Raw genomic sequence first — 24,261 nt, forward strand, 5'->3', positions numbered from 1 at the left:
ACCCATTTTTCGAAATTGTATGAAAATTGTATGACAAGCATTTTCTCCCACACATGATGTATGGAATTGTATGTTAAGCATTTTTGGTGTATGGAGGTCAACCCGGGTAATCAGATTGGTCGTATTGTTTTTGTAGGACTAAACATTTCGCACTTTGATATTGTCCAAAATTTATAGGTTATCAATATTTTCTTTTCCCAACAATTATTCGATATGAATTAAGGGAAAGTCGGAACATTCAGGGTTTTGTTCTGTTATACGCCCGGGTTGACCAAAAATGCTAGTCATACAATTTCCATATATGGAAAAATGCTAGTCATACACTTTCCATGCAATTCCATATGTACAGAAAATTGCATGAAAGGTCTATGATTAGTATTTTTCCATATATGGAAATTGTATGACTAGCATTTTTCCATAAACCAAAAAGTTTGATTTTTTACATTATAATTTATCAAAATTTATTGGTTGTGTTCGTAACCGAACACAAATGACATAAATCTTGGTTATTCAAACGTAGTAACCAAAGGTTTGGCCGTCACGCATTAAAAACGCTTTGAAAACAGCCTGCAATTCCTTAATTCTGTCTTAACGCAAATAATATAACGAAAGTATCAAACTTTTAAATTTTGGCAAAAATTTTCAAAGATGATTATTTCTAAAATTTGAATTTTCAAATTAGCAGACATTGATCAAGGCATACAAAAACATGCCATTCAAAAAAAAGAGGAGTCTTAAGCATTTTTGAAAAATGTTATCAAGAGAAATGGATAAAAATCCAATATTAGAATATCCAGGACTACGTTATACACACAAAAAATTAAATTGTGCATGCAAAAGTTTTTTTTTCAGAAAAGGTTTGTTTGAGTACGAAAATCATTTTGCGGTTGAAAAAAACGCAAAAAAATTTTTGGGGGCAATTTCAAAAATACTTTGAACAATTTTTGTTGTCGCCATCAAAAAAATGCTAGTCATACAATTTCCATATATGGAAATTGTATGATTAGCATTTTTTTTTTGACAAAAAATTTTTCTTTTTTATTTAGTACGATACACCAAAATTTATGCCAAAACAAGAGAAAAGTTCAATGACACCATTTTAGCAAAATATATGAAATTTGTATGATTAGTGTTTTTTCATAGACTTAGTTTATGGAATTGTATGATTAGCATTTTTGGTCTATGGAGGTCAACCCGGGCGAGCAGTCTTGTTTCACATGTTGCCCTGTTATACGAGCAGTCTTGTTTCACATGTCGGTTTGATTTCCGGCACCCAAATATTCTATCCTGCTAATATGTAAGCAGTCAATTTGTTGCTTGCCAAATTATCTTGTTTTCCCGCAAATTTGTATTCTTTTTGTGCCTAGTGTTGCCTAGCAGCTCTCAGTTGTGCCTAGCAGCTCTCAGCAAGTTTAAATCAAAATTAAATGCTTGGGTGGAAGATGTTAACATGGTCTATCTAGGGAAGATGTTAACTTGGTCTATCTAAACTTCCTAGTTTTCCTTTCAAAATTTTTTTGCGGTTAAACAAACAATCAAGATAAAAAGCACACTGCTTAAAACTTTTAATGAGCAATAAACAGCTTCAAAATAGTTCGATGACAGTTCTTTTTTAGCGTATTTTACAGTTATTATGTACCACGAGCTTAGGCAGGGCAGTACAACAGTGCCGAAGTACAACAGTGTCGAAAATGAAAACTTTGTTCAACAGTGCCGAAAATGAAAACTTTGTTCAACAGTGCCAAAAATTTGAATAAATTTCAACATATTAAGTGCGGCTATCAAAAATTAAACAGCGATCGTTTACAATCTTAAGTAAAATTTTAAGATTTTGAGCGAGAAAATTTGCAATTTAGACGTTTTGGCGCCAAAATTATTGTTTAATTTGCAGTTGCAGACATATTGGCGCCAAAATTGGAGTGACTTTCTTTGATAATTAGCGCCAGTAATTTCTCGCTCTTAAGAAAATGTGTGTAAATTATTCTGAAATTTTCCCGCCTTTTTCGGCACTGTTGTACTTCGGCACTGTTGAACACCCCCGCTTAAGCATTGCAATCCAATAGGAATACAAATTTTGAGTAAAATGAGCATGCACGGCATATAGGTTCTACATTGTAAACTTCATGAAGAAAACGATGATTAAAAGAGCTTTTTGAGATACCTTTTTTCGCAAAATTTTTACTGTTTTAGGGTTTGATCAGTATTTCAGTACTATCAGTAAATTTTATACAATTCAGTCTTTTATTTAGACTGAGTTTGGTCAGAGCAATTTGTATATTTCAATCAAAACAGTAGTAAAATCAAACTAAGTCCAAATAAAGAATTGAAATGTAATATACATTCTGATTATGGCATTGGTCGATGCAAGCTAATGTAGTTTTTTTAATGTGTTTTTGCCCGTTCTTTGATAACTCCTCGATTTCTGTTCGCTACCACCGAGAGTGCATAAAGCGTTTTATTGGTATCCCCTCATATAGGTATGATGGGAACAACGACTGGCTTGCAATGAATGGGAACCCAAACGAATGGGCTGTTGGATTCCACGGAAGTGACCAAAAAGGAACCGAGTTAATAGCACAAACCAGAATCTTCAAAGAAGGCAAAAGGCAGCACTACCAATACTCAGAGGATATCAATGAGAAAAGCAACAATAGAGGCAAATTGTGTGGAAAAGGAATTTATTTCGGGTCTCAAATTGAAATCGCAGAGAGATTTTCAAACTTCAAATCGGACAATAAAACCTGCGTTCTCCAAGTAAATCAGTATATTACATGTTTCAGGATATTGCGGACTTAGGTATTTGTAGATATAGATTTTATGTTCCGACTTCCGAAGAAATAAGTGACGGAATGTTTGCGATCAGATTTTTTCTCCAGAAAAACTTTCGTTGACTGTTTGATACTGATAAGATCGAATTGTTCAAAACTCAAAAATATAAGGCAAAATATTGATATCCAAGGCACGTAATTTTATCCGCGACTATTTCTTCTAAAATGGTCTTGTATATACGTTACCCCAGATACAACATATACCTCTTTGAAATCAACATAGCGTGTGGGGGGATGAAATTAAGAAATATGAACACTGAATTTTTTTCATTCTAATTTGTTAATATTTTTTCAACAAAGTTTTTTTGCCAAAAGTCTTTTCATCGACGCTAATATGCAGTCGAAAAATTAAGGCTGCACCCTGATTTTCTTTGATTTTCACCACTAAAAACGAGATATTTTTTCTTGATGATTCAGCAATTTTAAAGCCCTGTACAATTTTTTTGAAAAAGTGAATTTTTTGTAACCCAATTTTTCTTAAACTAAAGGTAACCCTTATGTTCATAGCGAGTCAATGTTGGCGCGCCAAAGTTTTTCGGACCGGTCATGCCAGTAAACAAAAAGGTGAAGTAATTCAATCACACCAAAGCATTGAACCATAATCTTACATTCAAATCGAAACAAAAGATCGGCGGAATCGTCAAAAATTGTTATTTTTGTTTTCACAGGTACGAATGAAGCCAGATGAGCTAAGGATACCGAAGGACAAAACAGACTACAGAATTGTACAGGATGCCCAGTTTGTGAGACCATACGGATTGTGTCTCAAGTATGCGCCTGCTGTTGAGCCATGCTGTGCCAAAAAGTGTAACCAAACTCAAACTGAATAAATCAGTAATTAGTTTTTAGCAGCTTCAGAACTGCGTTATTAAGATTAATTTTAAATTGGATTTATCAGAATGTTTATCAAAAAGTGGTTCACTGATAGATTGCAACAGACATTCGAAATTTTAATTTTAATTTTTTTGTAAGCTAAACCTTCATATGGTTGATTTATGTAAAGAGCAAAAATATCAGAACCAAACGCTCAGTGTCCGCTTTAATTCATAAATATCAACCCTCCGTTTAAGTAAATATAAACCCTGCGGAAAACAGAGTCACCCAGGCTCGATACATGTTTCCAACAGAGCTGTACAATCGTCGATCCCAGTTGATGCGCCGCAGGTGGAGCAGATCGATTATGACGACTGAACTCTAAATATGAACAAATCACTCGTTCAGTAGCTATTCCAATCATCCTTATTAGCGTTGTCTGTAAGTTTTCAATCGTATTCCTGCTGTAAAGGGCGCACAAAAGTTTTAGAAAAAAAAACGAAACGGAATGAAATTAAAAAGAGCTAGACTGCTCTTTTCACGGCAAAACCCTGAACGATGGGGCTGCTCTTCAAAGTCTATAGAATACTTTTTCATTCATAATGTGATGTAGATAGCGTTATTAAACGTATCAACAACCACACCAAATATATAGATTGCATCAGGAGTGCGGTCAAAAAGTAGACATGTTGCAAAATAGACAAGTTGTAAGCTAATCAAAATCGAGATGAGAAGACAAATGTACTAAACATTGTCTTTTCTCGGATCTGATTGGCTTCTGATGCATCTACTTTATGACGTTTTTTTGCTAGCAATTTTTGTTGGCGTTTATTTTGCGAGCAACCATTGCATCAATATCTTCGAAAGTGTTCACCGTAAGAACAAATAATAAGCCTCAATTTAATTTCAAACTATTTCGAAGTCAAGTTAAAGGGCAATGTTGTGAGTAATTTTATGTCTTTTATATTTATTTAACAGGCCTCTCCTGAAATTATTTAAAGCCAGCCACTCCTTTCGAGGGCTTTGATGCTTTTTATCTGATAATTTAACTGAAAACTAAGTCAATTAATTAAACATCTTATCTTACTCTCATTTTAAGTACTTTAGTGCAAGCATCAAATCAATTTAACATAGTGCAGTCTAGCGGAAAAAAAAACGAGCATGAGTTGAATTGCAAGTTTTTATGAAAACCATGATAACATCCGTGAAAAGACTTGTTAAAGTTGTAAGTGTAGAAAATCAAAAAGGTTGTTAATAAGTTGTAATGTAGACAAACTGTTAGGCATCAAATCGAAATCTTAGTGCACTCTTTTATTTCAGATCCCATCGGACATTAGAGATCGCAAGGTCAAGACAGCAGGTCCCCAGACAGAAAAAAGAATTGATAGCACTTACATAAACTCAAACTGGTGTCTATCTAGAACAATTGATAGCACTTACATAAACTCAAAACTGGTCCCTATCTCATTCGGGCAACCACAAATAAAATTTAGAGCGTAGATATAAAATTTATCAACTCTTTGTTACTATTTGGTATTGTATAAATGTACTAGTTAAGTTTTAGTTTACGTTGAGTTTTCTTACCCGCCAAACCTCTCTTAAGGTTTATTTTTCTCCTTTTTCTCTCTTTTCTTGTCAGTTTCCTCATTTGTGTTCTATTCGGTGGATCATAACCCCCCCCATTTTGTCAACTCCGCGTCTCTGTAGTGTTGATTTCCACGTCGCTGTTTCACACTGAATTATATTTCGTTTTCCACCGACGGATTTTGGTGATTTCTCCCTAACCGACGGTACATCATTTCCTTCGTTCGCCGCACCTTTAATTGGTTCACTTCGCTCGCTTTCCCACTCGCTATCTTCGTCGTCCTCGCTCTCGTCCGCACTGTATTCCACTATCCGTTGTTTCGTCGATCTTCTTGCGTTTACTATTGCGATTCGATCCTTTTCGGCTTTGCGCTTATACTTGTTGGACTCGCTTGGGGCCGGGGTACTATGTACATTTCTACTCGGTCCTGGGGTGCACTCATCGCTTCTACTCTCAGTTAGGCGTTCTTCAGCCGCCGATCTAAAAGACACACCACTCCGCCTTAGTAACTACCCTTTTTCCATTTTCACCGTATGCTTAGTCAATTTTTCAATTTTTGATGGCAAACGTTTATACCTTCTTGGGTCCTTTGGATCCGTCTTCCCGGTCCTCTGGTATACGGTCGTGGAACTTGTTTTGTGCTTTTTGAGCCATGTTGGAGTTTTGGGTGGACTTAATTCCTTGGGGTCAACTACTTCCGGAGCCTTGGGATCCGCTACCACATCGTCATCCAAAATGATTGGAACTTTCCTTTTTTGAGGGGCGTACGCCAAATCACTTCTCTTCTCCCAATCTAGGGTGAGTTCAACTTCCTGGAGGTTTCCCGCCTTGTCTAAACAAGATAACTTTTGGTTAACAACATTGTTCCAATTTAAGTTTTTCAATGACGGCTTTTTCGTTAAATTTCGCAATGCCGTATTTGCTTCTCGGCCATGGTATGCTTCAAAAGGCGTTAATTTAGTTTTAGAATGTGGCACGAAACGTAATGCGCTAAGCGCACGGGATATCATTGCTCCAAACTTGTAGTTTTTATTTTCCTGAAGATAAGTCAACGCGTAATTTTTTATCGACCCAATAGTTCGTTCAACCAATCCTGTCGCGCGATGATCCTTAACCGGAGATTTAATAAGTTCGATACCTTCGTAGTTACAGAATTTTTGAATTTCATTAGAGAAAAACCCCGTAGCCTGATCCATGTGCAATTTCCTTGGGTGTCCATGAGTATTTATGTACTTCCTTAGGAACTTCAACACATTTTTTGATTTGTTGCTTGAACAAACATACGCCGACGGCCAATGCGAGAAGGTATCTACTGCTACAAGTACATACTTTTTCCGACTTCTTACATAATTTACTAGGCCCCAGAAATCTAATTGAACCAAATCATTTGGTTCCTTAGGAACGTACGTTTCCCCCACATACTTTTTGGAATGTCCGGTTTAAGGTTTTTACCTGCTTCTAAGCAACTTTTGCAGTATTTTGCTGTAGCCGCGTTGTTCCGATGCATAAGGGGAATCCACACGTCCTTTGCGGCAGCGAACATTTTGTCCCGCCCATGATGGTTGTAATGTAGACGGTTCAGAATTGCTGATGATAGATCCTTCGGTTTTGCTAACCGGCCGTTCATCCACAGGCAATTCTTACGTACTGCGAAATCGTTGTAATGCTGGGCGTAGTATTGTCCTAGTCTTGTTAAAATCTCCTTTGCTCGTGGGTGTTTTCTCTGATGTTATCTCTGATGGTCTTCATAATTGGGTCTTTTTCGATGTTTGCTTCAATCAATTTTAAATTCAAAACTTCCGGGTGTTCAATTTTCTTCACTATTTTACTATCCGATGGCACTATAGAGTAGATCCATTTGTCGTTTTGTACAAGTGGGTAAGATAAACCGGGGAACTGGGGTGGAAAAGATATGATTGTGTTTAGTTTTTTAGAATTAGTCTGTTTAATATCAAGTTTTTCGGGCGGTATCATTTCAATATCGGAATCCGAACTTACGCTAGGAGGTTGATTTAGGCGGTTCAGTACAACGTTTAGATTCACATTTTCCAAATTAGTTGATGTGTTGACTATGGCCGAAGTTGGAGGATCATTTTTTACAGGCGAAATACACATTTTTTTATATTTTGGGTTACTCAAATTATTCCGAATTAGGGTTTTGCTACTGTAATTTTTTAAAGTAAATGGCTTTTCACTGTAACCTTTGCTACTGTAATTCTTCAAAGTAGGTGGCTCTTCACTGTAATCTTGTAAGATGGATGGTTTGCAACTGTAAATTTTCAACGTAGAAGGCTTGCTGTTGTAATTAGTCGAACTGGAAGGATTGCGATAGTATTTAATCAATTTTTATGCTTGCAACTGTAATTTAAGCAATGAGAACAAAGTCTGAATCTCGTTCTTCGGAATTGGCATATTTCCGCCGGTATGCAAATATCTCGACGCTGATTGGTTAACCGCCGGTTGCATGTAAACACGCCCTCTATTGAGCGTTCGTGCTCACGGTGAATATTTGCATATTCGTCTTTTCTTTCATTCTCATTGGATGAAACTGATTTCGTTCTGTCGAAACATAACTGTTCGCCCCCTACCGTCGGTTTTGGCTTAATGTTATTCACTTGGTGACCCCTAGGCTTCATTTTATCCTTGGGCCTCAACGCCGCGTTTATCATTCTTATCTTTGCTACTGTAAATCTTTCATCGTAATGACCTGTCTCGGGTGCCTCTGCGGACGGAAACCCAGACAAATAGTCAGCCATCCCTTGTCTATGTTCAACTTTAAAATCGTATGGCACCAGTCGATCATACTATCGAGTTAATCGACTGAAAAATGTTTTATTTCCTTTTGGCGACGAATTCAACATTGTAAGTAGCGCTTTATGGTCAGATATGACTGTGAAATACCGACCGTATATTAATTTCGAAAATGTTCCATGGCCCACACTACAGCGAGTAATTCTAATTCGTTTGTGGAGTATTTTTTCTCAGCCGGATTAAGGTAACGGGATGCAAACGAAATCGGATGCCACCCGGATGAGCCATACTGTTCTAAAATGGCCCTAAGCCATCGTGGCTAGAGTCACAAATAATTCTAGTTTCACGGTGAATGTCGAAGTGTCGTATCTTGACAATATTTTCCACTAGCGATTTTAATTGTTGGAACGCATTTTCGCAAACGGGTTTCCAGACAAAATTGTTATTTTGACTCAATAGTGGCCTTAACGGTGCGCTTAATTCTACGAGTTTGGGTAAAAATTTGTGTTAACTGTGTAGTGAACCCATTAAAGATTTCAACTGCTTTTGAGATTTTGGGGTTTTCAAGTCTTCTATTGCTTGTGTTTTTCTTACTAAGGGCGTGATACCACTTTCCCCAATTCGAAATCCGAGCCATTCGCACTCTGTTTTCGCAAATTCGCATTTTCGCAATTTTAACCCGACATTGGAGACATCCAGCTTTTTCAATATCTTTTCCACCAACGCAATGTGTTCGATCTTAGTTCCTTTTGAAGAAATTAAGAAATCATCAATAAACGCGTTAGCTTGGGGGAACTCTTTAATTAAATTATCAATTACCTTTTGGAATTCCGCCGGCATTGACGTAAGTCCGTAAAATCCGTTTTTTAAGCGATAAGTCCCCGTGGATTTCCCACCGACTAGTGAAAAATTGCACTGCTCGCTCGTTTTTTGTTCTAAGGCGACTTGTCCGTACGCATATGTGAAATCCAACGTTGTAAAATATATTTTCCCGATTTTTTCTCCCCGATAATCTGACTTACTCCGTCTACTAATTCGTCAATATTTGGCATTTGGTACTTATTCTTGTGTACCTGTTTGTTCAATTCTCTTGATTCCAGAGCTAATTTTATACTTCCATCTTTTTTACTGTAATCACGATAGGGGAGACGAAATACTTATCTGAGCACTCTTGTAATTTTACGATATGCTCATAATTCATCAGCCGATGAATTTCTTTATCCACCTTATCTTGTAGACTGATTGGCACCCTGCGCCGCCCTTTTTGTTGTATAGGCCTCAAATTTTCAAAAAATTCAGCTCTTACTTTCGCATTCCGGATCTTCCCTATCTAGTAAACAAATTTGGGTACAACTTACAGAAGTATGTTTGCAATTCGTCATATTCCTCCTCCTCTTGACTGATCCCTTCCCCTGTGATTCCCATCACTTTCTTCCGTTGGACTAACTCGAGGCCCAGGGTGCCCATCAGATCGCGCCCCAGGATTGACTGATGATTCCCGGATATTACTGACACTTGTGCTGGTGCTGCCCAGCCGTTTAATGACATCATCACTGTTACCTTCCCCAGTATGTTTATTCGATTGTTATTGTAATCCAGAAATGCATCTTTTGAAGGCTGTAGTTGAATATTTGCTTTACCTAACGTTGTTTTTAGGTCGTTTATACTGAAAATAGTCACTGGGGATCCACTATCTATCCACAACCAAATCTTCTTCCCTGACACCTCAGCTTGGACGCGGGCCCCAGGGATCTTCAGTTCAATTTCATTCTTCTTCCTTTTTATTGACATTACCATGTAGTCGTGCGATCCCGACGTCATGGATTCATTTTCCCCGCACCCCTGCTGGTTCACCCACGACACTGGATCTTCATTCAAGTCATTTACGTTCATCTGATGATGCTCATTTTCCTCCCCAACCAATCCGACTCGTCCTCGTCCTCTCCATTGCTTAGTACCTCTTCGAATTCCTCGACATGTTCGTTCAAAATGTCCCAATTTTCGGCACGAGTTACATGTTGCTCCCTTTGCAGGGCATCTCGCGATGTGATCCAGGGTAAAATTTGGTGCGTCGCAATTGTAACAACTACGGTTATTTCCGCTTCCCCCACTACTACTTGATCCTTGGGTGTATCCTCCACGTCCCCCACGTCCTCGACCTCGAAAAAATCCTGGTCCCCTTCTTATGTTATATGATTTTCCCGTATATGATTTGTATGCGCGCTCACCACGTTCATATGATAAGGCGATCCGGTAAACTTCCTCAGGTAACTTAGTTGATCGTGATAACTCTCGTTGGCAATCCGATTCCCGCATATTCATAATGAAAATATCACAAACATTTTCGGCAGCATTTGCAAAATCACATCTACCTGCTAGGGCGCTTAGCTCCGCGTGGAGTTTTTCGAACGTTTCGTTCTCACGTTGTTTTCGTCCGTAGAAGAGTCCCCGTTCATGAGTTACATTCCTCTCACGTTGGAAAACATTTTGCATCTCATCTAGGACCCGTGGGTACCGTACCGTTTTAATGTTAACCGTCGGTTTTCGTGCTTTGAACATCCGCTGCGCCTCGTCTCCGATACAAAGATATAGATTAGACTTTAACTTCTTTTCCGAATCGAGACGGTTTTTTCCATTGACTTCTTCAGGCAACGCCGTGATAGCCGCCGCATTTAGAGTACTCGCAAAATAGAAATCATCGGGATCAATGTCGTATTTTGCTATCATCCCCCAGTGAAATTTAATTATCCACTCCTCCCAATAGACTGGAGGTTCCGGCGTTCGTGTTTCCCAAAATGCTACTATGTTTAGTGGATTTTTCTCCCCTCCTTTTTCTCTGCTGGCTGCGCCATGTTAAAGTCGTAAGTTTAGAAAATCAAAAAATTTTATAATAAGTTGCATTGTAGACAAACTGTTAGGCATCAAATCGAAATCTTACTGCACTCTATTATTTCAGATCCCATCGGACATTAGAGATCGCAAGGTCAAGACAGCAGGTCCCCAGACAGAAAGAAGAATTGATAGCACTTACATAAACTCAATCTGGTGTCTATCTAGAACAATTGATAGCACTTACATAAACTCAAAACTGGTCCCTATCTCAGACTGGAGCGATCTATTTCAATTGGCAATCATAGCCAAAAAATTATCGATACCCAGTGCAACGAAATCTTACAACTTCGCCATTCATTAGGAACAGCCCAGAGGGAATTGAAACAGATGTTCAAAAAGAAGCAAGATTGACAGGAAGTCTCACTGACTGGTCAGAGGCGTTTTATCAACCAAGAACCATCCTCACTGAAAGCAAAACAAAAAAATTTACGAAATGCGTCCCGAAGAAGCTAACAAAAAGCTCAGAATGATTCTGTTTTTTTCCCCTCGGAACCAGAAGAAAATGTTAGAAATTTTGCTTGCAGATTTTTTGAACTTTCCAGTGGTCGAGGTCGCTTTTGAACACTTCCGAGTTAGAGAAGTTAGAGAAGTTAGAGGCACATTTAATGAATTGCAAAAACTGCGATAAATCCAGCGGAGAAGACGAGTGGATCAGAGAAATCAATAAGATGAAGAACTACGAGATTCAGCAAAAACTCATAACTGAAAAATACTTTAATGGGAAGCATTAAACGTAACTATGATCGACGAGAAGGGAAACAATTATCACTTGAAGATGACATACAATTCCAACTCTTCTGGAATACCTCTACACAAGAAAGGTAACAGACTTTTAAAAACCCAACTTGAACACAGAAAGGGATCTCACGTAAAAATGCCTCGATGGTTTTTCTTCAAATGACAGCAACTTATCTGTCCAGCAAAAGATACTCTCTGCTCAACCTGTAAATACAAAAACCAATTAAAAAAACTGTAAATCAAAAAGCCGAAAAATAAGAACTCCAATTAATTCATTAGAAAATATTCAAAAAAGCTTTAAATTTTTCGACTGTTCTTTTACTCCTTTGATCTCATGTAGCTTTTGGTTAATTGTGGTCTTCAGTAGATTTGCAGTATAAAAAAATTTACCAATTATCAATTTTGGGCGGATAAAAACAATGGTAATTGTAAAAGTTTGAGTTCTATCCAGAATTAACACAACAAGTTAGCTGCCTGAAATCAGTTGGAACGATTTTATCGTTAATGTGAGAAATTGCCAGGCATGTATAAATTGTGTACATTTACAGCCTATAGGTTTTTCACTATTAGTTTTTTTTTCAGAACAAACGTAGAGCCAGAATAAGATAAAGGTCTGCGAGCCCCAGCTGGTAATACAAAGATCCAGACAGCAACCCTCTCACTCACCCAAGGTTCATTTGGAAACTAATCTGAATTAGGAAAAATTACCCCGAGCTTATATTTATTGCTTTTATTTGCTCGCAATATGACAAAAATTTTTTTTTATTGTAATCAGTCAATTATCTATTTGGTTCATTTTTTCAACATTTTGTTTCGCTTAGGTCCACGTTTTACATTACTAGCAGAGTCTGCACATAGCTAGCCAATTTCTCTCCATTGTAGAACATCCGTGAATATTTCTCTAGGGTAAGAAATCGTGGTTTGAGCCAAGACTCCTCCACTTAGTCCTTGTGCCTCGGAAGCACACACTGGAAGCACGGAGCACGGCAAAAGACAGCCTTCACTTCACCCAGTTCATAGTTTCACTATAGGTTTTCTCCCACTTGGTAGATAATGCTTCTCCTATTCTCCGAAGGAAACTTACAAATTCTGGAGCAAGCATCCCATCAACAGACACGACAAGAGGAGTGAAAGACATATGCCTTTCCTGACATGCGTCTGAATATTTTGTCTTTTTCTCAACCTCTGCTGAGTGCAAAACACTCATGGGGCTTCTGTTCTGATAAGAGATGGCGTCGGTGTCAGAGACACGAATATCAAAAGACGCTCCTCCCTGTCTAACATAAACTCCACGGCAAAACAAATCTGCAATTAATGCGGGTGTCTCATCTTGCGGGTTGTATTCTCTAATAACAGGCTCTCTCTGTACATCCTTCCACACTAAAGAAGCTAAGTCGCCTACAGCATCCTTAATCTCATTGTGCCGTAAAGTTAAGAGACCACCTTTTTGCACGCTAACGCATGCCGTAGGGTGAATGGTGACTGGCAACCATCACAAAAAATTGGCGAAGCGATCAAATTTTTGTTATACCGGACACTCAATGCATCCCGAAACTCCACTTCCGACAGATCAAAGTTTTCTGCAGCAATCGGTAATGCTGTCAGCCAGGCAGACAAGCTTACTTCATTGATTCTTTTAACTGCGCGAACTTGGTCTGCTGGTAGCTCATTCAATAACTCCCCCAACAACTCTTCATGTTTTCCTTTCATTATTCGATAATGTTTTTACCGCGATCGAGACATTTGCTTTCTGTGGTCTTCATGGGAAAAACCATGCTGATCAACAATAGCATCATAAAGATCCGTAACTGCTTCCCGTGACGTGTTGTAAGACTCATCAGCGAAACTGGTTGGGTTGGACACTCTAAGACCACCCTTTCTTGCTGGCAAACAAAAGAGACGTCTCTCTATTGATGAAATCGACGAAGTTCCAAGTATCGCAGGTAAAAATTTCTCCATCAGAAGGTTGTCTAGCGGTTGAAAAAGCTGACTAGAACCACCCAAAACACGATGGGAAAAATTCCATTCCGCTTGTAGGGACTTGGTCAGTCCTGATAAAGCATATTGTGGTTCTGTTTTTGCCACAAAAGAAATTTTCTCAAATTTGTCCATCCATTCAAGTTCTTTCTTTTTCAGGTAGATGTCCTTCTCATTTCCGTCTCCAATGAAACCGTTTAAAAACCTCTTCCCTTCCACTATAGTAATCGAGTACTTGTCAAATATGTGATGCGCTTCTTCAGCATATTGCTTATCAACAACCAGAAAACTTTTGGAAGGCTCTGAAAAGTAACCGAAGGCGGGACCTTCCTCAATCAAGTTTTTGAGCCATATCTCCAATTTCTTGAGTTTTGCTATGGCCGCAGAATCATCAGCATACCAACTTTGTAACACATTGTTCGGATTCATTAACTTCCGAATCAGGGGAAGAAGTGAAACACCATAGAACAACATTGCCAGTGGGTCTCCCTGTGTGGTTCCTTCCCTACTGTATATCACTTCACGGTGCCAGCAACGAAAAGCGACGCGAAGCATCTGTAAGTATTGAAGAGAAATCTAGAACATCTAGGCCACAATATTCGAGCATTCCACAACGCTGTTTCACGATTGAGCGAGTTAAAAGCATTTGATGCATCCATCAACAGCATGCCACAGCCATTTTCCTTGTTGTCATCAAAAACATCAGAGAGCGCATGAATTGGACCTTCAACGCCAGCTTTTAGCCCACAAGCTAATTGATCAGTCGAACATGTTTTTTTCAAGGTCAATTTTTGTGAACTCAGCCCCACTTTTGCAAATTATTCTCCGTAGACATTCGCTTATGCCAATAAGTCACACGCCTGGACATTTATCAAGCGCAATCAATATTCCAGAAACCAGTGCTCGCACTTTCGACCATAGTAAGATTTGATTGCACATTTTTGTGTCGAGAGTTGCAACTTCGTCTCTCAAGTGTGAACTGTGAGCCCCATGACGTAGTAAAACCGTCTGCCAATGCTCAGAATCTGTTCCCGAAGCTCCCGAACTGCCCTGCAAAGAACGTGTCGTCTTTTCAATGGAAGCAGAACTGATAATAACATCTTCAAACTCGGGTAAAACTGGCACTTGCAATCGCGAAGAGAGATGTGACTTGTGTGGCTCTGGATGCTTTGACTTCAAAGTATCTGAAACGGTCGCACATTTCTTCACCTCTTGCATCGGATCAAGTGCACCCCCGCTTGCTCTCTCCTAGAGCCACCGCATAGCACTTCTCACTTTGCCTTTCATCATTAATGAAGCAAACACTTTCGAGACATGTTTGTCGTCCAAATTATCTTGATTTATTTGTTTCTTTTTGCCACATCTCACTGCTTCCGCCAACAACTTGTCGAACTTGTTTTCCTTCCAGTCTTCAATGCGCCGTCCAATAAGTGTTCGAATGTCTTTTGATGCTTTGATCATTGGATCTCCTTGTAACAGAACACGACTCATCACCAGAACTCTGTCTGAAGTGAAATCAGCAGTGGAGATAGAAGCTTCAGTTCATGTGTCAGGAGGTCCACGTACTTCCTACCAATGTTACCATTAGGCAAATTATATAGTCTTTTTGGCAGCTGTACGCTTTTCACCCATCTTTCAGTCCAAATCGAATGATCAAGACAAGTTGATTTGTCAAGTGACGCACCGAATGCTTCCATCATTATGTCTTCGTCATGGCTTTCAAGATTCGGATCAGTTTCTGGTAGCACATCTTCTATTTGCAGGTCTTGCATTGCTTTAGTTAACCTGTGCGGCCATTGCTTGTCGGTGTAACATTAACGCGGTCATGTTATCTTGTGATTTTAATAGGTCTTCCACTTCAAACCCGCTGGTATCGGAAACACTGAGCTGCGAATCAGAATTATACCCCAGATAACAAGGCGGTTTGATAATTTTCTGAGTCCGCCTCATGAGATCACGAGCGTTCCTTGAACCAAACTCGAACTCTTCCCGAGCACGGGCCACTCTGCTCCCGAAACGAGCTCCTCTCCAAACACGATTTCCAAGCGCCGGCTCTGTACCAAACACACACGAGCTCCAAGCACCGGCTCTGCATCCAACACGAGCACCAATCCACAAATAAGCTCTACTCCGAACACGTGCTCTGCTCCAAACTCGCGAGCTCAGCTCCAAACACGAGCTCTGATCCAAATACGAGCACTGCTTGAGATAAAATGTCCGCTCAGTTGACGATGTTGCAGTGATTGTTGTTTTTTTTATTTTCTTGCTTAACAAGACACGTGCATATCTCAATCGATTAAGAATATTCATTACTGTTTCTGCACAAGCTGCTCGGTAATATCAAATTTATTGAAAAAGTCACGACTATAAATTGAAAAACCGGTAGAACCTGTTTCTATGGTAAGCCTTGGCCGTTTGTGCTAATTTTTCCACAATTTGTTTTCAATTTCAAAAAAATTTTACGTCCGAATAACTTTGCTTAAAATGAAAAAAACAATTAGAAAACTAGATTAAGCTAACTCAGCGTGAAAAACAAAAAATATTTGAAACCAAATTTTGAAAGTTGAAATTGAAACTAACTTTTGGCTACCTTTGTACCTTTATCTGTGAACAAGTTATGGTGATGGAAAGGTTTTTAACATAAAAACAAATCAAATGTCACAAATTTTTTAGGCATGTTAATTTTTAAAATTTTATAGAAAATGACGTGAACTGATTTCAATTCCGTTTCTCTTTTTTTAAATAATTTTTTTCCGTTTTTCATTCATCATCAAACTGAAAAAGGTTGCATGATTAACTCTTATCAAAAAAAAAACTAAAGTCCATTAAATAGCGTTCTCGTCAAAAATTTTGTTAAACTCTTTATTAGCTATTCAATTTTTACTCATCGCCTTTCTTTTAGACGTAATTACGTCTCAATTTATTCTTAGACGTAATTTTGATACCTATTTTTCACATTTGGCTTTATGCAGTATAGTCTCTTTTACTCATTTTTTGTTCTGGGGCATATGCATGTCATTAAATATTATAATTTCATTACAGTAATATGAGAATTTTTTTGACAAATTGTACATTACGAAGCCAATCTGTGCACTGGATAGGCGCACAGATTGGTGTCTGTAGATCACTGGAATCCGGCAACAAGACTTTAAACTTGTTACATATTCTAATCGAAATCCATTTACAAAATTTTCGTGGTTTTCGCGCACAAATACTTTTAACATAAATTTTGTCGGTTTTGTCTCTGATTCCCTAATGAGCTAATATAGCCAGTTGTTTTGAATTCCGCAAAAAGTATGTTGATTTTGCTTACAACTTGCAGATCTGCTTACAGTTTATAGAATATATTAACAATTTCCGGATTTAGCTTACATTTTGCGGATTTAACTTACAGTTGCGGTTTCCAAAACAACGTATTTTTACGTACACATATATCACAATATGTTTGTTAGTTCCACAATTTGTTCTGGATTCGGCTGTTGTTAGAGCGATTTTGAGTGATACAATAATTTAGCTATTTGTTTGTGGAATCCGAAAGAACAAGGAAGATAAAGAGCAATGTTGCGATTTCAGCAACAAATATGTTTTCATCTTGTTGCGGAATCCGCTAGAAATTCACATAATACACAGTTTGGCCTAGTAATGCAGTTCTATCAAAACTTTGTACTCCATACCACAACCGTTTTTGATATTGGAACAAGTTTGCTCATATCAGGGCAAACTCTTGTTTAATCGGAATGCCTTTTATCTTCTGTGGATTAGTTCTCAATTTAAGCAATCTATAAACATGTCACACAAAAAAAAACAATGAGATTTTCTTGAAACTCATCCCTCACATGCTTTATAAAAACAAAAAGATAATTTCGGTAGAGAAAATTAATATTAAAACAAATAGCTTGCTTTAATTCAAACTCGATCTAGTCCCAATTATCTGGCTGCTTACGCGTTATAGAATAAAAGGTATTGCTCGTTAATTGCTCCAGTTTGGCTGATGTAAAAACCCAAAAATTCACAAAAAAAAATTAAAAAAATTAACTAATACTTTTTTAAATTTGAGCCCGAGACATTGATAAAAATATAAAGCGAGTTAAAATGTCGAAAATATTCTAGAGAAAAAAACACCACGAGCACAAATTTGCTGTCACTTGCTTTGAAAATCTAATTAATTAATTAATAATTCCCTGAATATTAGTAATTCGGGCAAATTTCATCGTGGTGATAGAAGTTTGTGTGCAAATACGAACTATACAAGTGTGTTTTCGAACTCTAATAATTGAGTCTAATGTTAGTTAAGCTTCATTTTCATTCTTCAGAATTTTGTCGTATTAATTTTAATATTAAAAAATTGCATATCCTTGAACTATCTGTTATTGGAAAAAGGAGGATGATGGGGGGATGATGGGGGGATGTTGACGTTTCTGAGAACATACAACATGGAAAAGAGGGATATATCTTCAAAATTGTCGAGTCGAATGATGTGAGTTTGCATGACTTAGCTGGACAATGTTTGACTTTGGTCGACTTTATACTGGATATTGCTGGACTTTGTCTATTATTTGATTGATTCGATTTTATTCGTCTCTACCGAGCATTTTTCATTGCTGCTGGATTGAGATGATTCGTCTCTACTCGACGCATGATTCGGCTCCGTTTGACGAATGATTTGACGCTGTTCGAAACATGATTCGATCCTGTTCGATCCATAGTTCGACTCTGTTTGACTCACGATTAGACCCTTTTTAAACCTTGATTCGACACTGGTCGACACTATTGATACTCTTTGACGCATGATTTAACCGGCAATTGAGAAAAGTGAAAAAAAAATCAATTACAATGGATTATTGTAGTCTAAAACATTAACATTTTAACCTTTTCCCATGTTACGATGGAAAATTGAGACAAAGTGAAATATCTCTTTCTCTTTAAAGGTAAAGCTAGGGTGCTGATGTGGGGGGGGGGGGGGGGGTCAATGGAAGGGGGATTAATCGACCTCCATTTTTACCCCGACCCCCAAACCCCCCCCCCCCCCCCCCCCACCCGAAGTTTCTAATAAATTAGGAAAATTGTTAAAAGGAACAAAATTCAATCATTGAGTAAAATAATAAATGTAACAAAAATATCAAAGTTGCGCAAAAAAAATTGAACAGCAAGTAACCAATTTTAGTTTAAAATAAAGAAAAGACTTTATGCGCGTTGATTATACTGGAGTAATAAATCGATTATAATGGAGTTTTATCGATTGTCTTTCAAAACTTAACAAAGTGAAAAGGGAACGATTAAAACTGGATTTTGTTGCCTCAAAAAATAGTAAAAATAAAATCAATTTTAAATTGAATAAAATCGATTTGTTTTCGTTTTTGTAGACACTGACAATTAAACTTAATTGTAATCATTTTTTTTTCATGGAACTCTAATGCGGTTTCCTGTTATACCTATGGTTTGATTTGTTTGAGTTAACTGTTCTTTGTATTAAGCCCTAATTTAAAATTCAATTTCTTACTTTAAAACAAGTTCATTCTAAACCACACGTAGCTTTTAAGTTTTACTGTGTTTCAATTGAGCGAATAGACATGATTTTAGAGTTGAAAAAAAACCTTACTGAGCAACACGTGGAAAAACAATATTAATAAATAATTGTGGTTTTTGCGAATCGCTGAGGATCTATAAAAGTCTATCCAGCCTGTCTACGCATAGTCCGTTTCTCTTAACGCTTGAAAAAATTCTTCTGGTGTAATTTGGGTCAATTAAATCAATTGGTTGAACTCTCCGAAACACTAAATTAACACAAAAAACTTCTGCGTAGCAAAAAAAATCCGCATAAGATTCCAAAAATGGCGTTTGAGCAACTTTGAAGCTTCAGTATGAAAAATGCCCTTTTTTGGCATGCGGTGGAATTATTGTACCATAAACCAGCTTTTGAATACTTTCAAGTCCTCAGCTCACATGAAAAATAATAATTTTGCGCTTGATTATCTGCAAGCGAGCCGCATCTAAAATTAGTGGAGGCTGTGTTTTAGCTTCTATAATAGCAAATACTTAAAGTATACATAGTTTCGAAGTTTCTATAAATTACTCTTCACCTCGTGCACATTACATTACTGAAGTCCGAAAGTTAGAGCCTAGTAAATGCTTTTACTACAAAGTGAAGTGTGAAATCAGGCAAATAGTTTTATTACAGAAAAAATATGTGAAAGCTTTGGTTCTGTTTACAAAAAGCTATGAATGACTATAGTTATGAAAGCTATTAATCGAACATGCTTGCCCAACTTGTGCGCCAAAAAAAGGGAGCGCAGAAGAAAAGCCGGCACCTCAATTTCAATATCCGGGAAGCTATATGACAATAATTGTCCCGATTGTGGAATATCCTTGCATGTTTGCTTGCTTGAAGCCGGGGACAGGAATTCTTTTACATTCAACAAAACTCCCAGGAAAGAAAAAAGGTCAAATCCTCAAGTGGAAGAACTGTTATCAGATCCCCCTACATTTGGAGAGATTGGGTCTATTATCCAAATCGAGCCGACTGAAAAAGAGCAAGTCATTCATGAAGAGATCAAAGCAACGATGCTGGAGTTTCAAAGAGCAGCTGTGGATGCTTTGAGATCTTTTTCCAGAGCTAAAGGTTAAAAATTACGATTTTTTCTATATCAATCTCAAAATAATATAATGTAAAAGTAATAAGGACAACTGCCAGTGGTACAAAACAAATTATGTGATTAGTTCTTTTGGTAGGGCCAAATTTCTAAGTCACAGATGTTTATCTTTTTGTGGTCTTCCAGTATAAACAATTGTCAAACAGATATGCGATAGTCAATTTGAAGAAATTCAGACTGCAAATTGCGATAGTAAATTCAATTACTTGTAACCGTGTTCAGATACCAAAGATACAAAAAAGTGTGAATGATGTCCACATTTTATTCGCTTCTATCGAATACAGTGCTAGCGCTGTTTTAAATTATCCGGATAAAACGAACAAAACTTGAAACTTCAAACACGTTTTTCTCAAATTGCGTTAAAATTAGACAAAAGAAGAAGAGATCAAAAGTTGCTTAAAATTTAATCAGAATTAATGTGGTGCAGTTTTTTGTCCGAAACTCTCAACCAAAGTTTTACCCCAAAAATGAGTCATTTTGGTTTTTTTTTCAGTTAATCAAAAATTAGGCTGAAACTACTTTGTTAACTGATGGGATAATTATATCACAAGAAGCCTCCTAAATAGCCCAACAAAGTTCTGGAAAGATTAAATCTCCAAAAACTCGAGTAAATTGTTTAAGAGTTGTTTTTATGCAAAGATTTTGGATTTTATATAGCAAAAATCACCTTTCTTGACTATCAAGCAAAAGTGTTTTCTTTTATACGGGTTTTTGAAAGTTTAACCCTTCAAGAATTTTGTTGCGCTGTGTAAGAGACTTCTTGATATAATTATTCCATTAATTAATAAAGTAGTTTCAGCGTAATCCTTGATTAATTGAAAAAAGCCAAAAAGACCCATTTTAGGATTAAAATTTTGGTTGAGAATATCGGAGAAAATATTGCACCATACTAATTCTGATGAAATTCTAGGCAATTTTTGTTCTCTTCACTTTTTGTCTAATCTTAACGCAATTTGAGAAAAACGTGTTTGAAATTTCAAGTTTTGTTCGTTTTGTCCGGATAATTTAAATCAGCACTGTATTTGTAGAAGCTAGTTAACAATGAAGCGTTACTGAAGCTGTGTTTCAAAAATTGTTCGCATATTACTTCGAGTTTTTCGCCCATGAAGCGCCCATAGATTTTGATCGATTATAATGTAATCCAAGATAAACCTTTATATCGGATTTCTGAAATAAAAATCCACTATGACCTATTACAATCGATTAAAATCCATTCTTTTAAAATTAAATCAGACTATTTTCGCAGCCATGTGGATTATGTTGATATAAATAATATTAAGATTTTAATCATTTTTAATGGACTATAATAGAGTACTTTGTAACTTTGAAGATGCTGGCTACAAAATGACATTATAATTGATTTCCACCGTCTGCTTGTCGTCAGGCTATCTTTTTTTGGCCGGATTCGTTCGTGAAACTGATTTGTTCAATAATGGTCTCAGTCCTACTCAAATTTGTGAATAAATTATGAAGAACTACTGGAAAACAGATAGATTATTTGGAGATGAACTTTATTCTAGATATTCACAAAATAGTCTGACTAAAAATTAGTTTTGCAAACAATGTAGGTGTTATCTATAAAGTATGATTGTTTAGTATTAAATACTTGACAATCAATATTCAAAACATAAAGCGTGAAGCAAAAATATAAATAAAAGTTGCAACAGATTGCAGTATATACGTCCAAATGGTTCTTCAAAATCAGTACAATTCACTAAGAAAACTAAACCCCCCGTATCTGAGCCGTTTTTGGGTTAAGAAGGTAAAAACTCCAAAAAAATATTACGCCAATTAGCAAAATACCTTTTCCCTACACATAAAAAAGACTTATTGATTTGTTTCTCATTTAGTATAGCGTGGGGTAATTTAGACCAGCTAACTTGCCTCAATTATTTTTGTAATGATTTCTAATTCGGCTTCATTTGCCGATCACGCAGCGCTATATTGAAAACAGATAGGAAAAAATTCAAATTCGTCATCTGAAATCGGCCAAATTGGTAAAATTTAATCCCCAATGACTTTACAGCGCCCAATAATTTGTGCTCAGGAAGTTGATGCTTTTCTGATGTAATAAAATTTCGTCAAAACTGACTAGTTAAACGGCTGCAATTTTTTTGGAGAAAAAAGCCACCCCTCACACAGGAAAAATAAAAACATCCTCATTTTCATTTTTATTACAAAGACATCTCAATTTTCATTTTAAAAATAAAAAGAGTTAATTTAAATTTTGTAATCTAGCGGGCGCCAGCTCATTCTGAAGAAATTATAAAATTTTTATTTAGATAGTTTTGAGCCGCTATTTTTTGGAAACCCGAGCTGAAGTGCTAAGTCGATATCCTCATAGGCTAACTTTTTAGTCGGTAATATGGTTGTCTGCTGATGTGCTTTCAGGAGGCGAGTTCATTCTCATAGATGGAAAGAGTGGGGGAGAAAGTAATCTGCAGCACTTGGTGGCAGCCTTCGCCCAAGAATGGCCTGGTGAGAATATAATCAAATAACTCAAAACACTATGAGGCCAAACTGTGCACTGGATACGCGCACAATTTTGTGTCTTTATGTTCCAGGATTCCAGAGACGAATCTTTATACATGTTAAACTTTTGTCGGAACGATCAAATGAAATGAAAGAACAAAAAAAAGAAAAACGGGAGCGTCTTTGTTGCGGAACCCGCTTGCAATTCACAAAATACACAATTTGGCCTCGTAATGATGGTTTTCGGTGATGGAAAAACATGTATGAAAGTTCTAAAGAAATTTACTTCATTTTTTTAAATAGTTTTTTATTCAAGCCCAAAATGCATCTAATTTAGAAATTAATGAATACAAGACTGCCCTTGTCATAATTTTTGAATATTTTTTTCATCAGACTGCTGTTAAAGGGTGGTAAAATATAAGCAAGCATTTGTTTTCCATTAGACTGATTCTGATTAGAGGTAAAATATTTGCTGTTTTCATTAGACTGCGGTTAATTAGTGACAAGTAGTTTCATGCCAACAAACAAAAATTCATTGGCACCTCTAGAGAAAACTCTTGAATGCTAGCAAGCGAAAGAACATGCCGTAAAATTATTGGGTCCCATTGTTCTAATTTTTCAAAATGTTAATGGTTGTTTTGTTTTTAGTCGCCTCAATAGAGGAGGCAAAGCGGAAATTATGTGTGATTTCGCTGACTGCAGACGATTTTGATTCAAGGGGAGATATTGAGTTTACGTATTCGGCGGGTCAAAAACTACGAAGAGGAGGCATGGATTACTTTCAGCCCAAATCTGGATGGATTCGAGTGGGACTAAAATGCATGGGAAGGTAGGTTCAAGGTCCGCGGTTTATGTTGCGACCAACTGACTCAAATTTACCAATTCCAATCTTTTTTAATTGCCGACTCAAGAGACCTTTTTTCAAATGCATCAGTTTTTCTCTATCTCAAATCTTAGCTTGTTGAAATTATGTCACATCAAATGAGTCGTTTTCGTTTATCGTGTCGTGTAGTGCTATCTCAATTCATTCCACTTCATCATCTGTAAACTAACGCTAATTTCAAAACTATACTTGTGCCTGGGGGAGAAAGGACAGAAAGAATTCCATATGAGACGGCCGCATATGGACTTTGGGGCGACCCGATATTCCTGGGTAGTCGACGCACTGGAAGCAGAAATCAAAAAGGAGCGGAATGAAACTTACGAAACGTTCCGGTTACTGTCGAGGAAGCAACATATTAGCGAGTAGCTCGAGCAATTTCATTCGGTGCTTAGCGGGTTTGCAGCAAGGTGCAGTTTTGGCACACTGGAAGACCGGATATTAAGGGACGTTTTTATTGTCGATATGAACAATCGGGAAGCCCAGAACGAGCTTTGCCGAACAACGAAGACTCCAGAAGAAGTATACAAAATGACCTTGTCGTTTGAGCGGGGAGACAAGTATGCTAAATCATATGTAGTATGCAAAATTTAAAATGAGCACCTCTCTCCGGGATAGAAGTTTTTATTTTAAGTCGTGTTAACATGGGTAAAAATCAGCTAGAGGTAACAAGAT

General features: G+C 37.3%; 1 protein-coding gene across 6 annotated transcripts in view; it reads left to right on the forward strand.

Annotated features, from left to right (window-relative positions):
• LOC134856633 (uncharacterized) overlaps positions 1-3,746 on the forward strand; it is a 28,962-nt gene extending 25,216 nt beyond the window's left edge. For all 6 annotated transcript variants that reach the window (XM_063872911.1, XM_063872909.1, XM_063872912.1 and 3 more), the window contains exons 5-6: positions 2,478-2,754; positions 3,497-3,746. In XM_063872911.1, the coding sequence (XP_063728981.1) occupies positions 2,478-2,754; positions 3,497-3,658 (439 nt within the window). In that variant the 3' untranslated portion in view covers positions 3,659-3,746. The remainder of the gene's footprint in view (positions 1-2,477; positions 2,755-3,496) is intronic.
• Positions 3,747-24,261: the final 20,515 nt, after the last annotated feature.

The sequence above is a fragment of the Symsagittifera roscoffensis genome, unplaced genomic scaffold, assembly GCF_963678635.1.
Source record: "Symsagittifera roscoffensis unplaced genomic scaffold, txSymRosc1.1 SCAFFOLD_166, whole genome shotgun sequence".
NCBI classification, from domain to species: domain Eukaryota; kingdom Metazoa; phylum Xenacoelomorpha; order Acoela; family Convolutidae; genus Symsagittifera; species Symsagittifera roscoffensis.